Source organism: Pongo abelii, chromosome 19, assembly GCF_028885655.2.
Source record: "Pongo abelii isolate AG06213 chromosome 19, NHGRI_mPonAbe1-v2.0_pri, whole genome shotgun sequence".
Lineage (NCBI taxonomy): Eukaryota > Metazoa > Chordata > Mammalia > Primates > Hominidae > Pongo > Pongo abelii.
This window is the reverse complement of record NC_072004.2, coordinates 46,140,685-46,157,478: the sequence shown is the minus strand read 5'-3', so window position 1 is coordinate 46,157,478 and position 16,794 is coordinate 46,140,685. Positions and strand designations below refer to the sequence as shown.

The 16,794-nt window shown below is 47.6% G+C and overlaps 1 protein-coding gene across 1 annotated transcript; it reads left to right on the top strand.

The window, feature by feature from the left end:
* The first annotated feature begins 14,859 nt into the window (after nt 1–14,859).
* LOC100446658 (WD repeat domain phosphoinositide-interacting protein 3-like) lies at nt 14,860–15,891 on the top strand. Its single transcript, XM_054536633.2, has one exon. It carries the CDS (start codon nt 14,860–14,862, stop codon nt 15,889–15,891), a length of 1,032 nt encoding a protein of 343 aa, XP_054392608.2.
* The last annotated feature ends 903 nt before the right edge of the window (nt 15,892–16,794 follow it).

Here is a 16,794-nt window from a genome sequence, read left to right as displayed (position 1 = left end):
CGGGGGATGGTGGCAAAGTCACGCGTGTAATTCCAACACTGTGAAAGGCCAATGCAGGAGGACTGATTGAGTCCAGGAGATTGAGACCAGCCTGGGCAACACGGAGAATCCCCATCTCTATAAAAAATACAAAAATTAGCTAGGCGTGCTGGTGCATGCCTGTAGTCCCAGCTACTTGGGAGGCCTAGGTGGGAGGGAAGATTGCTTGAACCTGGGAGGTTGAGGCCGCAGTGAGCCAACATCGAGCCACAGCCTGGGTGACAAAGCGAGACCCTGTCTCAATTAAATAAATAAATAAATGAGTCACAGCTTACTCTGGATTATGTTTAATTAAGAAAAGCAAAGTGCATACAGAGATTTATAACTTTAAAGACAAAAAAAAAAGTCTTTTTATGTGATCCAAAGAATAAACTCAAAAGTCCATGACAAATAGAAGTTCTAAACAATTGTTTACAAATACTTTAGGTATAATTACAGTAAAAGTCAAGTTCATTTGAAATAACCAAAAAAAAATTTCTGGTTGTACACGGTGGCTCACCACCTGTAATCCCGGCATTTAGGGATTTTCTTACAATAAAAGGCATACAGGTTGATTATTATAGGCATACAGGTTGATTATTAAATGACATGATTGCCCATATATAAAATTTAAGGAATCTGAAAACGAAAAACAGCTTCCAAAACTAGTGAGTTTAGAAGCACACAGGATGCAACATAAATATATGAAAATCAATTGTATTTCTATATAGTAACAAAAAACAAGTAGACACTAAAATTAAAACTACTATGTTGCTTATAATCATTCGAAAAAGTAAATACTTAGCTATAAATCTCACAAAACATGGACAGAACTCATAAGCTGAAACCTACACAGTGCTGAGGAAAACAGTTCCTGGATCACCCTGCAGCCTGGAGGGCACCACCTCGGCGGCCCGGCTGACTCTCACGGCCCTGGGACTTTCAGGGTGGAGCGTGAACAGGCTTCTGGGAAACATCTTCCATCAGCCAAACCGTCCCGCTGTCTTATTGAAGAAGTCCCTCTTCCAGTTCTTCCGCTCACATCTCTGAATCTCTCCTTGGCAAAGGCTCACGTGGGCTCCGGCACCAGCGTCATGCGGAGGACAATGAAGGGCAGCCGGGCGTCTGGGGGTGACTCCCAGAGCCCTGCCTGCACCCAGGCCCTCCCTTCCTGCGCAGTGGCCCTGCCTGAGGCTGCTTTCCACCAACGGGAATCAAAACTGATCTGGATGAGAACATGTATGTGGAGGGAGGAGGCTTGGCTAGAAAGGAGAAAGAGCAAGAACACCTTTATGAGGCAGAGAAGGGACAGTGGCGAGGATTAGGATTCAGGGCTGCAGGCTGCCCCCCAGCTGATCCCCCAGCCCAGGCCCCTCCCCACCCCTCCCTCTAGCCGAACTCTCATCAGCAGGACCAGGCAGCACAGGGCTTGGCCCAAAAAGAACAAATTGAAGTTATTCAGAGAGCTCAGGAAACCCCTCTTACAGGCATCAACTGGTTTCCAGGAAAAGAGAGATGTTAATAGCTGACCCCACCACTGCAATGACTCTCTTTTGAGCCCTAAAGCAAATAGAAAAATCACTGGGGTAGGGAAGAAACATTTAGCATAGTGGTGCTCAGACTTTGGTAAGACAAGAATCTTCCAAGATTTGGGTGCTTGGGGGTAGGGCTAGAAAAGTGCATTCTCTTTTTCTTTTTTTGAGACAGAGTCTCGGTCTGTTGCCCAGGCTGAAGTGCAGTGGCTCAATCATGGCTCACTGTAGCCTCGACCTCCCAGGCTCAAGTGATCCTCCCACCTCGGCCTCCTAAGTAGCTGGGACCAGTGACATGCACCACCATGCCCGGCTAATTTTTTACTTTTTTGTAGAGGCAGAGTCTTGCTATGTTGCTCAGGCTGGTCTTAAACTCCTGGGATCAAGTGATCCTCCTACCTTGGCCTCTCAAAGTGCTGGGATTATAAGTGTGAGCCACCATGCCCAGCTGAAATCTGCATTTTCAACAAGCCTCTCACCCAGGCCTTGGTTTTGTGGGCCCTAAAGATTACAAATATAGGGGGCATCTTTAAGAAAAATAATTTCTTTTCTTTCTTTCTTTTTTTTTTGTCTTTGAAACAGAGTCTCACTCTGTCACCCAGGCTGGAGAGCAGTGGCATGATATCTGCTTACTGCAGCCTCCACCTCCAGGACTCCCACCTCAGCCTCCTGAATAGCTGGTACTACAGGTGCACACCACCACGTCCAACTAATTTTTACATTTTTTGTAGAGACAGGGTTTCCACATGTTGTCCAGGCTGGCCTCGAACTCCAGGGCTCAAACGATCCTCCTGCTTTGGGTTGCCAAAGGCTCGGATTACAGGCATGAGCCACCATGCCTGGCCAAAAAATAATATCTTACTTTACAAAACTAGATGAGCATCTGTGCGCATTGCTAGAGGGGCCCTACACAAGGGAAGGACCCTGCGACACAAGCCTCGTAGCCCTTCCCATGAGTCCACTTCTGAGCCAAGAGGATTTTAATGCAGGAAGAGCTTCCTTGAAGAAACACAGACCAGTGCTTTAGTCACAGCATTACTGAGCGCCTGCTGGGTGCCAGGCCCTGAGCTTGGCTGTGGGGACCACAGACCAAGAGGGCACTGACCTTTCCCACCATGTATCATTAGAGTTGGTGGTTATGAAAAGTATTAAATGCACTAACATGCTATGAAGGAAATGTAGTCAGTGTTCTGGGGGGAGATAAGGGGCCGGCAGCTGAGTGAAACCAGGCAAGTTACTTTAAATCTCCAAGCCTCAGTTTCCTCTTCTGTAAAATGGAGCTCATCACAGAAACTATTTCATAAGGTTGTTGTGAGGATTAAAAGAGCTAATGCTTGTGAGGCACTTAAGTCAGTGCCCGGCACAGAGTGAGCACTCTATAAGTTATATCTGTGTTTTTGCATATCGGACCTGTGATTGATGAGACCAGGGTGAACTTCAGGGAGGGGGTGGGCCTTTGGTTTAGGACAGATGGTGCATTCCAGGGACCACAGGGAGAAGGAGTAGAAGAGCACGCTTCTCTCTGTGTGTGCACTTGTGTGTGCATGTGTGTGTGGTGTGTGTGTGTGTTTGTGCACGTGTGTCCTCAGGGAGAGATGAGCAGCTCCTTGTGACTGAAGAGCAGACATCAAGAAGGAGGCACTTAGACACCAGGTGCTGGAGAAGCAGCAGGGTCCCAGTCTGGAGGCCTCGTGTTCCAGGCCAAGGAGCTTAGACACCGGGTGCTGGAGAAGCAGCAGGGGCCTGGTTTGGAGAAGTGGGCAGGGGACTGATCTGGAGGCCCTTGTGTTCCAGCAAAGGAGCTCAGACTTTTTCCTGAGCAGTGCGAATCATCACCGAAGGACTGTAAGTGGAGGAATAAGAAAGCAGGTTTTGGGTGTCATAAAAATACTCGGGTGGTAAAGAGGAGGAGGGGTTGGAGGAGGTAAGACAAACTGCAGGAGGCTGTCTGGGAGGCAGTGCAGACATCCAGCTGAGACTCGCACTCAGCTCAGAGCCTGGGCAGTGGCAGTGGGACAGAGACAGGCCAAGTAACTGGCCATTTGTGTTATGAAAAGTGCTGTTTCACAGCTTCCTATTACCCACAGTAAAGAACTGCAGCAGGGCTGGATAAGGCCATGGTACAATATTAACTTCACAGAGATAGCAGGTCATCTGATATGAAACCACTCCCTGGCAGACACCTGGTCTGTCTGGCAACCATGTGGGCACCGCAATCCCATTTCATTTTTTTTTTTAAGACAAAAGTTTCGCTCTTGTTGCCCAGGCTGGAGTGCAATGGCCCAGTCTCAGCTCACTGCAACCTCCTCCTCCTGGGTTCAAGCGATTCTTCTGCCTCAGCCTCCCACGTAGCTGGGATTACAGGAGCCTGCTACCACACCTGGCTAATTATTGTGTTTTTAGCAGAGGCGAGGTTTCACCATGTTGGTCAGGCTGGTCTTGAACTCCTGTCCTCAGGCAATCCACCCACCTCGGGCTCCGAGAGTGCTGGGATTACAGGTGTGAGCCACTGCGCCTGGCCCATGATCCCATTTCTGAGCACATACAATCAATTTTCATAGTGTGGTCCCATCTGCCCATTTCTCTGTGGGCAAGAGGTTCTGAAATACCCAATATAAAACACTGTGATGGGGCCAGGCACAGTGGCTCATGCCTGTAAATCCCAGCGCTTTGGGAAGCTGAGGTGGGCAGATCAGTTGAGCTCAGGAGTTTGAGACTAGCCTGGGCAACATAGCAAAACCCCGTCTCTACAAAAAATACAAAAATAAAAAATAAAACACTGATGGGAGTGGGGTGAGTGTGGGACAGTCCAGTTGGCACCCATGTGGAGTTAATCAGACCCCATGGAGCTACTCAGATCAAAGTGATTTAAGCATTTTTTGTCTTCATGAACAAAGACAAGTTCCAGACATACAGCCTAAACTTCAGACCCTCAAGTTTTGGCTGGAGTGAGTGAACCAAAACAGTGAGTCCCAATCTTTTGAGGGAAGCATAATTTATATAAAGTAAGGCCCATGACAGAGTCAACATTAGAATGGGCTCGTAGTGAAATAAGAGCTCTGTGAAACTTCCTGTGGAGTTACACAAATTACAAATCCACCAGGACTTTCCCCAGTGTCCAACTTCCAAAAATACTGTGTGTATAAAACAGTAACGTAATTCAAAGAAAGTCATCCAAATTGCTCATGTCAACATGTTGCTTACTGAAATGGCCATAAAAAAACAAATCCCGCTGGGCGCTGTGACTCACACCTGCATTCCCAGCATTTTAGGAGGCAAGAGGATCATTTGAGCCCAGTAGTTCCAGACCAGCCTGGGCAACATGGCAAAACCCTGTCTCTACAAAAAATAAAAAATAAGCTGGGCATGGTAGTGCATGCTTGCAGTCCCAGCTAATCGGGAGCCTGAGGTTGGAGGATCGCTTGAATGTGGGAAATGGAGACTGCAGTGAGCTGAGATCGTGTAGCTTGGGCAACAAGCAAGACTCTGTTTCAAAAAAAAAAAAAAGAACAAATCCCATGCCTTCTTTGAAAAAATAAATGTTATTTTTTAAAATCAAGATTTGAAGACATATCTTTGCAGAAATGTTAGAACAGCAATCTGGGATTAGTCAAAGGTATGTAATAAAAAATTTGAAGTACAGATCAATTTAAAGAAGAATATTAAATAAATAGTGTTGATGGCACATGGACACAGGAACATTCAGAAATGTGGCATGTGGTTGGCTGAAATATTAGGCACCAGTTTAGTCATTCAGCCTCATTTCAGTTTTCAGATGAGATTCTGAGGCACAGAGAGGGGAAGTGACTTTCTCAAGGGATCATTGTACAGTTGAGGATTACTTTTGGGAGCATTGAACAGAAAACCTCCAAATGCAGAGGCTGGAACAAGATAGAAGGGTTTGTTTTTCTCTCATATGAAAAAGGCTGGCGGTCAGCCATTCAGGGCTGGGGTGGCAGCCCCACTGTTCCTGGGGACTCAGCTCATTGTATTTTCTCCCGAATCACCCTTAGTTTGTTACTTCATGAACTAAAATGGCTGCTGGAGCATCAGCCATCGCATCTGTATTTCAGGCAACATAAAGGAGAACGAGCGGAAGGGGCAAAGGGCACTCCTCCTCTCAGACAAGTTATCTTGCTCCCTCTAAGAAGCCTTCCTGGAGGTCCCACGCAATTCAACTTCACCCCATTTCTGGATCTTATTCACGTGGCTACTCATAACTGCAAGGGAGACTGAAAAGCAGTGTTATTAGGTATATTGTCACCCTAAACAAAATTGAGGTTCTGTTAGGGGCATATCCAGGTTTTTTAGTGGGTCCGGAAGCCTTTGCAATTTCTCTTTAAGAAAATGTACAAAATTGGCAGGGCACGGTGGCTCACGCCTGTAATCCCAGCACTTTGGGAGGCCGAGGCGTGTGGATCACGAGGTGAGGAAATCGAGACCATCCTGGCCAACACGTGAAACCCCGTCTCTACTAAAAAAAATACAAAAAATTAGCCGGGCGTGGTGGCGGGCGCTCCTATTTCCAGCTACTCGGGAGGCTGAGGCAGGAGAATGGCGTGAACCTGGGAGGCGGAGCTTGCAGTGAGCCGAGAATGCACCACTGCACTCCAGCCTGGGCCACAGAGCGAGACTCTGTCTCAAAAAAAAAAAAAAAAAAAAAGAAAAAAAAGAAAATGTACAAAATTGTGAATACAAAGCCAGGTACTGAAGTAAATATTTGTTTAGAAGAAACAAAGAAATCAAAACAGATTACAGATTTTTAAAAACTTGACACATACCTCAAACATCTTAAAATCCAGAAAGATGGCCGGTGAGGTGACTCACGCCTGTAATCTCAGCACTTTGGGAGGCCAAAGCGGATGGATCACCTGAGGTCAGGAGTTCGAGACCAGCCTGGCCAACATGATGAAACTCTGTCTCTACTAAAAATACAAAATTTAGCTGGGTGTGGTGGCAGGCACCTGTAATCCCAGCTTGGGAGGCTGAGGCAGGAGAATCACTTGAACCTGGGAAGCGGAGGTTGCAGTGAGCCGAGATTGCATCATTGCCCTCCAGCCTGGGCAACAAGTGCAAAATTCCATCTCAAAAAAAAAATTGCCAAATATTTTAATATTTTAATACTGTCCTACTTCTTCAGCATACTCTTCGATTGCTCCTTCAAATGATGAAGGTATAACTTTTTTTTTTTTTTTTTTTAGACAGAGTCTCACTTTGTTGCCCAGGCAGTGGGCGTGCAGTGGCATGATCTCGGCTCATTGCAACCTCTGCCTCCTAGATTCAAGCAATTCGCCTGCCTCAGCCTCCCAAATAGCTGGGGTTACAGGCACACACAACCATGCCTGGCTAATTTTTGTATTTTAATTTAATTAATTAATTTATTTATTTATTTTGAGATGGAGTCTTGCTCTGTCCTGTCACCCAGGCCAGAGTGCAGTGGTGCGATCTTCCTCACTGCAACCTCTGCCTCCCAGGTGCAAGCGATTCTCCTGCCTCAGCCTCCTGAGTAGCTGGGATGACATGTGCCCCCCATCATGGCCCGCTAAGTTTTGTATTTTTAGTAGAGATGGGGTTTCACCATGTTGACCAGGCTGGTCTCAAACTCCTGACCTCAGGTGATCTGCTCCCCTCAGCCTCCCAAAGTGCTGGGATTACAGGCATAAGCCACTGCGCCTGGCCCTAATTTTTGTATTTTTAATAGAGACAGGCTTTCACCATGTTGGCCAGGGTGGTACTGAACTCCTGGCCTCAAGTGATCTGTCCGCCTCGGCCTCCCAAAGTGCTGGGATTACAGGCATGAGCCGCCATGCCTGGCCAGGGTTTAACACATTTTCTATAAAGAAAATAGAGTGACCATTCTGTCTTTCCATTGATCTGTTTATTCTCCATTGCCCACATACTTTGGGTGCCAGGCGCCACGGGACACGTTGCTTCATGATGCTCCTTGGACCCTGCGGCCCTGCATCTTTGCATCTGGGTCCAGGTGAGTTGGCGCAATTGGCAGAGGAGTGTTCTAGAAGCCATTCCTAACAGCTGGGAATAACTGAGTCATTCATGGAAGTGGCGGTGAACCACATAGACCTGTCCTGCTAAACCTACAATAAATGTTGCCCAACTCAACTCCTTAGCAAGATCCCCAAAATGTACACGGCCTCTCCACCGCCGCTTGACTCAAGAGGAAGTGTGCTGGAGGGGAAGTTGGAGTGGAAGAAGACGGTAGCATCAGTCCATTGAAAACATTTTAACTTTTGCAAATATTAGAGAAGTCTGTGAGCATGTGAACACATTGCCCATGCAGAGAAGGGCCCTGAAGCTCAAGCTGTATTAGCTCCTTGATGAACCTGCCTCTGGGTTCAGCTCCTAGACCAGCTGAGAAGGACAAATGATGAACTGGCAGGTAGCGATGTTTGCCTCATGGAGGTCATACCTGGTCTGGTTGCAGCCCCAGCCCATGTTATTCTTGTTGCTGGCCCACACTGGTGCTCTTCTTTTATCCTTCACACTGTGTGTTCAGAGAACAAAGCCCCCTTCATTCACTGTAAACCCTCCCCAGGAAAGAAACCAGTGTTTACCAGACACCAGATAGCTCTCTGTCTGGCACCTCTGATCAAGCTCCCAACAGCCCTTGCTGGGTTGAATAATGGACACATCTAAGAATCAGAGACATGCCCAGGGCCATGCATGTGTGGAGCAGTGGAACCAGGCTAAGGGCAATAATAGCAGCCTGGCTCCCAAGTTTGTTGGCTCCCCCATACCCAGCAGCCCCCTCCCTCTGTTTTGGACTTACCCAAAGTGAGGGCTGAGGCAGTTGCCAGAGCAACCAGCCACCACAGTTAATCTGCTGAGCTGACACTCCCAGGGCTGATTATCTAGTTGGCATTCTGGTTATTTACTGCTGCATAAATGTTATTCTACAACTTAGTAGTTTAAAACAATGACAGAGTTTATTTGGCTTACAAATCTGCCAGTTGGGCAGGGCTAGGTGAAGAGAGCTCATCTCTGCTCCACTCGGCATGAGGTCAGGTGGCCTGGAGGCTGGGGCTGGAATATCTGAAGGCTTCTTAATTCACAGGTCTACCACTTAATATTGGCTCTTGGCTAAGATCTTAGCTGAGGCAATTGACTAGAACGCCCACAATCACACAGCAGTAAAGTGCCAGAGCCGGGACTCAGCCCAGGCAGTCCTGCAATGGAGTCTGTGCTGCTCACCACGGCACCACCCCACCTCTCTTCTCAGATGCTCCCTCATGGGATGGACATACTTTCATGGACTTTAACGTCTTTTCAGGGAACATGGGCCTAGGTGACTGCACTCTGTCACTAGGGAGTGAGGAGGGTTCTGCCAAGTGGTTTCATTTTGATCACTGTTTTCTGTGCCTGGGGGGTGGAAAGCCCAGAATGGCACAGCTCAGCTCCTAGTCCTATCAACTCGCTCTCATCCAGGGCCAATTCTAGAAGGGTGGCAGGGAATGAGGAGTGGGGGCTGCTCTGCTGAACAGGAAGGAATGCTGAGTCCATTCTCTTTTGTATCTGGGGATCCCCAGAGAAGAATGTAACATGGTATGAAAGAGTGGAACGCCGGCTTCTAGGGGAGCCCCAGTGTCCAACAAGGGCACACACCTTGGGAGTCAGCCAGGCCTGGCCCCAGTTCCAAGCTCCTTCACTTCCAGGTGGGATGACCCTGTGCAGGCTACTTCACTGCAGTAACCCCCAGTTTTCCCTTTTGTACGTGGGGGGTGATATTTTCTCATACGACTTCCCTGATGTGAAAAGAGAGAACACATGTAAAGCACCTAGCATGATCCTGCCACGTAGTAGGCAGTCAGTGACCATCTCTCCCTTTGGCCAGGCCTCCTGGCATGTGTCCAGACCTAGACCCTGTCCCCCAAGGAATCTGACCAACACACTGCAGTGGGGGCTTTCATTTCCCTTGTTTCTACACACTCTACCACTAGTGATGTGACCTAAGATTATTTTATTATTTTTGCAGCCATATCCCTCAGTGGTTCTCATCAACTAAAATCCTACATTTCTTTCCACAGGTAGCAGCTGCTTCTCAGTGTCCTCCCAGTGGCCATCATAAATGACCTGGCTGCAGTGATAATTGTGCTTTTACAGAAATATGGAAAATCCCAGGCCACTTCCTCCACGCCTCGGGACCTGTTTCCTTCCACACTAAAGGCTTGCTCAATACCCCAGCAAAGGAGGGATGGGTAAGATTCAGAACCCAGGCCTCCTGCACCCTCCCTCTGATGAGCTCTATTCCTGAGGGGTATTGTCCAGCCATTTGCTCAAGGGAGAAAGATAGTAGATGCTCAGTTCCTACTTGGTGATGAGAAGGTGACTGAGAAGGGTGTGTCTACTTCTTCAATGCGGCTCTGCCTCCCAGCCTAGAAACTGACTGAAATAACAACCAACAATTTTAAAGGTGGGATGTGGGTGGGAAATGGAAATCTACATTCACACTGGAAACTAGAGTGTTGTCACAGGCCGTCCACATGCTGCAAGCATTGAACATGATGCATTGCCAGAGCTCATGTGGGCTGGAAAGAAGGCATCACCGTGTCACTGCAATCAATGCATAGCTTCCCTTCTGGGAATGGACTTAGTGATCTTGGGAGGGAGGTGCAGATCCTGGCCGGATGAGGACAGCCATCAGGCTTTGAACATTCACCTTATGTGCTAAGTGCTTCACATGCTTCATTTATTTGGTCATCACCACAACCCTGCCAAGTACCAAGGTCCCATTTCCCTTATCAACAAGGAGACGGAGGTTCCAGGAGGTGCAGGAACCCACAGCGGGGCTGAGGGCTGACTTGGTGTCCCCCATGGACTCAGGGGACTGGGGAAAGGGGAGTTAGTGTTTAATGGGAGTTTCATTTGGAGATGAAAAGGTTCTGGAGATGGATGGTGGTGATGGTTGCATAACAACGTGAATGTACTTAATGCTAGTAATTTGTACATTTCCAAATGGTTTAAATGATAACTTTTATATTCTGTATACCTTACCACATAAACAAGGTGGGGGGAGGAAGGCAATCACTGCTAGGTTGCTGTGGTAACTCTGTAGGTGTATATAAAGCTATCAGGAAGAAAAAGCTAAAATACTCACTACAGTCTCCCATTGTTTTGCTCCAGAATCCACACACCTGCTCTGTCCCTGCAATGTATATAATTAAAAGAATGCAGGTGCTCAGCCTGATTGAATTGAGCCTGCTTCCCTCTCAACTACTATTATATTCCAGATGGGATAATGTGGTCAACCCAAAGTTCTGAGTCTGAAGCCTGCCCCTTTTGTGTTAAAAGTGAGATCAGACCCAGGCATGGCGGTGTGCACTAGTAGTCCCAGCTGCTTGGGAGGCTGAGGCAGGAGGATTGCTTGAGCTCAGGAGTTCCACACAGTAGCATGCTATGATTGTGCCTGTGAATAGCCACTGCAGTCCAGTCTGGGTGACAGAAACAGACCTGCATCTCTTTAAAAAAATGCAGCCAGATGCAGTGGCTCACACCTGTAATCCCATCACTTTGGGAGGCCGAGGTGGGTGGATCATGAGGTCGAGAGTTCAGGACCAGCCCGGCCAACATAGTGAAACCCCGTCTCTACTAAAAATACAAAAATTAGCCAGGCATGGTGGCAGGCACCTATAATCCCATCTACTCGGAAGGCTGAGGTAGGAGAATCGCTTGAACCTGGGAGGTGGAGGTTGCAGTGAGCCTTTGCACTCCAGCCAGGGCGACAATGTGAGTCCATCTCAAAAAAAAAAAAAAAAAATGCAGTCAACACTGGTGGAGAGGAGGTACTGGCACCAACCTGAGCCTTTCTCTTTTTAAAAATTATTTATTTATTTATTTATTTATTTTAGAGACAGGGTCACACTATGTTGCGCAGGCTGGTCTCAAACTCCTGGGCTCAAGCAGTCCTCCAACCTCAGTGTCCCAAAGTGCTGAGATTACAGGCTTGAGCCACCGCACCTGGCCTAGCCTTTCTTCTTGAGGTCATCAGAAGGGTTGAAAGACACTTGAAAGTAATATCCTCACTGTGTGATGCCAGGGTATTTAATCCTGCATCTGGGAAGGTAAAGTGTTCTAGCAGACAGGGTCCATTTCTCACTGGGCAGCCCTGTTGAGGAGAGCAGGAACTGCGGGGGCTGGGGCTGTCCAATGACCAAGAGAAGAACAATTAGGCAGAGCGGACAGAGCTCAGAGCCCTGCATGTGAGCACGTTGTTCCCCACGTCCCCACCCCAACTCTTGTTGCTTTTTGCTGCACTGTTGGGGGAGACCCCTTTTCTACTGAAGCTCACTGACACCACGTCAGGCTCCCATCATGGACTCTGGGCATTGGGGAGGGCCACCATGGTCTGTGGTGGGTCAGAGCATGTAACTAGAGCACATAGCGTGTGGCAGCTGAAAGCTGGAGGGTGAACATGCAGTTGACGCTTCCTGATGCTGGGTGTAGCAGCTTGGAATCAGCTCCAGATGCCTCCCAGTGACAGTGGAGCTGTCAGAACCTGCAACTTGGTGGCCTGCCGCCAATTCCAGTCTGCAAACTTGTTTTGTTTGTCCTATAAACTGTTTTAAAAATGTAAGCTAACTTCTGAAAATTGGGAGACTTCACATAAAATTCCACACTTCTAGCATCTCTCAAAAAAAAAAAAAAAAAAAAAAGCTGATGTGGTGGCTCATGCCTGTAATCCCAGCACTTTGGGAGGCCCAGGCAGGCAGGTCACTTGAGGTCAGGAGTTTGAGACCAGCCTGGCCAACATGGTGAAACCTGGGCTCTACTAAAAATACACAAATTAGCCGGGCTTGGTGGTGTACTCCGGTAATCCCAGCTATTTGGGAGGCTGAGGCAGGAGAATTGCTTGAACCCGGGAGGTGGAAGTTGCAGTGAGCTGAGATGAACCCATTGCATTCCAGCCTGGGCAACAGAGTGAGACTCTGTCTCAAAACAAAAACAAAAACAAAAAACAAAAAACAAAAAACAAGGTCGTCCTGGCACAGAAAGAGCTCTGTTGATGGGCAGAGACACAGATGGGAGATGTAACTGACAGGACTTCAGTCTCCTTGACCCCACAGCCTTTGACGCAAACCACTGCAATCCCCTAAAATCACTTTTCTTTGGCTTGCGTCGCTTTGTACAATCCAGGTCCTTTTACCATTTCCATTTCCTTCTGCTGCTTCCTTGTGATTGTATGTGGGAAGTTTCAATGCTTGTCCCTCCCTACTTTTTATTTTTTAAATCTTGTTATGAGGAGATTTTATCTATTCTTAGGTTTCACATCTCCCCTTTATATTGGTAACACTCAAATCCCCCTTCTCTATGTGGTGATAGGGAAACACATATTGTACACCCAAGTGTGAGGAAGTTGTATTTGTGTTGGGGTCTGGAGGATGAATTGACGTTAGTCAGATGAGGGGTGTATCCTAGCTTGACTTTACTCCACTTTTGATTTTAAGTGCTAGCTGTAAATAGTTTAGTAAGGTGCTCTCTCTTATTTTTAATGTGTTACCCATTTGTCGATTTCTAATTACCATAAATGTTTTATTTTATTTTAGAGACAGAGTTTTGCTCTGTCCCCCAGGCTGGAGTGCAATGGCGCGATCTTGGCTTCCTGCAACCTCTGCCTCCCAGGTTCAAGTGATTCTCCTGCCTCAGTCCCCCAAGTAGCTGGGATTACAGGCATGTGCCACCAAGACTGGCTAACTTTTTTTTTTTTTTAAGACAGAGTCTCGCTCTGTTACCCAGGCTGGAGTGCAGCGGCACAATCTCGGCTCACTGCAAACTCCACTGGGATTACTGGCCTGAGCCACCGCGCCCAGCCCCAGCTAACTTTTGTATTTTTAGTAGAGACAGGATTTTACCATGTTGGCCAGGCTGGTCTTGAACTCTTGGTCTCAAGTGATCTGCCTGCCTCGGCCTCCCACAGTGCTGGGATACAGGCATGAGCCACCTTGCACGGCCAAATGTTTTATTTTAAAATTGAAATAATATCATCCCTTTGTATGATGTGAAAGTCAACCAGATTTCACTTATATTAGATGCCAGATGCCTAATAGGGTAGTTTCTGATAAGTTTCTCCTTTTTTTCCTGCAGAGTGGAGAAAGAAAAGGCACAAGCAGTTGAGCAACAGGCCAAGGTTGGTGAACAGAAGAAGGCAGAGGACGTCAAGGCCCAAATGGGGGCTCTTCCAAAACAGCAGCACTTGACTTCCCATCAGTGGGGGGAGTTGGTACTGGTCCTACTTGACAACATACATACATTTTTTACTTGACAACATACATACATTTTTTAGCCAAATTCATGCACACCCATGCACAATGATATATTCTTGTGGGTTTTGGGGTTTATTTTTTTGAAACAGTGTCTCACTATCCCCCATGCTAGAGTAGATCACAACCTCGACTCCCTGGTTCAAGCGATCCTCCCAACTCAGCCTCCCTAGTAGCTGGGACTACAGGCACACACCACCATGCCCAGTTAATATTTGTAATTTTTGTAGATATAGGGTTTCACCATGTTCCCCAGGCCAGTCTCAAACTCCGGGACTCAAGTGATCCACCTGCCTCAGCCTCCCAAAGTGCTGGGATTTTAGGTGTGAGACATTGCACCCAGCCAGGTTTTTTTTTGTTTGTTTGTTTTTTTTAAGTTTATCTCACATATATCTTATTGTCATTATTTGAAAACGGCTCTGTGGATACACCAAGCTGTGGTTTTGTAAAAAGTATACATATTTGGAGGACATCTGAAATAAGATTTCTATTATTTATCTTTAGAGTTTCATGAGTAATTTCTGAAAATAATTTTTTCTTGTGAATTTCCAATCTGGAAAATTTCTGCAGTATATAAAAAAGCAAATTATGCTAAAACTCCGTAAGAGTTTGTTGTAATTGATTATTATAAAGCTACTGATGGTTTCTTAGTGTTTTCATACTATAAATAATGTTCCATGGCCAGGTGCAGTGGCTCATGCCTGTAGTCCCAGCACTTTGGAGGGCCAAGGCAGGAGGATCCCTTGAGTCCAGGAGTTCAAGACCAGCCTGGGCAACATAGGGAGACCCTGTCTTTAATAAAAGAAAAAAACAAAATTAAAAAAATAAAAATACAATGTGCATATGTGCTGAACATTGAGGATTGAATAAAAGATGATTACCGGCCAGGTGTGGTGTCTCACACCTATAACCCCAGCAGTTTGGAAGGCCGGGGCGGGTGGGTCACCTGAGGTCAGCGCCAGCCCGAGGGGACCAGATCGCTGGCCCCAGCGAGCCGCATGCAGCGCTGAGGAGCGGCGACCCAGCAGGGCGGCGCCATGAACCTCCTGCCCTGTAACCCTCAGGGCAACTGGCTGCACTACGCAGGCTTCAACCAGGACCACAGATGCTTTGCGTGTGGGATGGAAAATGGATTCGGAGTCTATAACACTGATCCACTAAAAAAAAAAGAGAAACAATTTCTAGAAGGAGGAATTGGCCATGTTGAAATGTTATTTCGCTGCAACTATTTAGCTTTAGTTGGTGGTGGAAAAAAGCCGAAATACCCTCCCAACAAAGTAATGATCTGGGATGACCTGAAGAAGAAGACTGTTATTGAAATAGAATTTTCTACAGAAGTCAAGGCAGTCAAACTGCGGCGAGATAGAATTGTGGTGGTTTTGGACTCCGTGATTAAGGTGTTCACATTCACACACAATCCCCATCGGTTGCACGTCTTCAAAACCTGCTATAACCTCAAAGGCCTCTGTGTCCTTTGTCCCAATAGTAACAACTCCCTCCTGGCCTTTCCGGGCACGCACACGGGCCATGTGCAGCTTGTGGACCTGGCCAGCACAGAGAAGCCACCAGTGGACATTCCTGCACACGAGGGTGTCCTGAGCTGCAGTGCACTCAACCTGCAGGGAACAAGAATTGCAACTGCATCCGAGAAAGGGACCCTTATGAGAATATTTGATACTTCCTCAGGGCATTTAATTCAGCAACTGCGAAGAGGATCTCAAGCAGCCAATATTTACTGCATTAACTTCAATCAGGATGCGTCCCTCATCTGCGTATCTGGCGACCATGGCACAGTGCATATTTTTGCAGCTGAAGATCCAAAAAGGAATAAACAGTCCAGTTTGGCCTCAGCCAGTTTCCTTCCAAAATACTTCAGTTACAAGTGGAGTTTCTCCACGTTTCAGGTTCCCTCAGGCTCTCCGTGCATTTGTGCCTTTGGAACAGAGCCAAACGCCGTCACTGCAATTTGTGCAGACTGTAGCTACTACAAATTTCTGTTCGACCCCAAGGAGGAGTGCATCCGAGATGTCTACACGCAGTTTCTAGAGATGACTGATGACAAGCTGTGACTCCCCTGCCGGGGGCGCCACAGCACCCACCACCTGCTGCCTTCAGGCTCTCGGGGCTGGTGCCAGAGCCCCAGGGGTCTCCTGGACCACGGGCTGGAGGGGCTGCCCAGGGACCTTGGTCTCGAAGCCATACGTGGTTGTCTGCTTTCCTAAGGACTCCCATTTCCAGTATTAAAGAGAGAATCATCATCAAGGCACCGTAGGTACTCAGTGCTGTGACCAGCTCGAGTGGCCGCTGGCTGTTCCCATGAGTTCAGCTGTGATGTTAGCTTCAGTGGCTCCACCGCATCCTCACGCTGACGGGGGCTCCATACAGACCTGGGGACTGGGCTGAGAGGGTGGAGGAGTTCAAGTTTGTTTTTGCAACAGATTCCATCGTTCTTACTGAGTCTGCAGCGGGGAAGTGAACAAGTGTGCAAATGTAAGTTCTTACATTATAAGCAGATTTATATAGAACACCAGCAGCTTGCCTTAGAAAAGGAGAAAGGAATTCCTTCTCCCGTCCGAACATGAAGAAAAACGACCTGACCCTGTAGAGAGAACACAGAGTGAATGTTTCCCCTTTTGTGAGCCCAGCCTGTGGTCTTCTCCGTACCCGCAACGTAGTCATCTGTGCCGGTAACGTCATCTGTGCCCTTGCGTGGCGTCCCCGTCTCTGTTGGGGCCATTAGAATGAGGCGGACACCAGGCCACCGTAGAAGCCGAGCCTCAGACCTCAGGCGTGTGCGGGGCGGGGACGCGAAGTCTCCTGGTTACATTCTGGGTTAAATCTGTTTCCCGGTTATGTGTAGGGAACAGCAGAGTGATGCACGGACTTTGAACATTCATTATGGGGAAAACATCCTTTAACTTTGGGGTCGTCTGCCAGAGCAGGGTCTGGGAGGGCCCGCTGCAGTGCCCGCT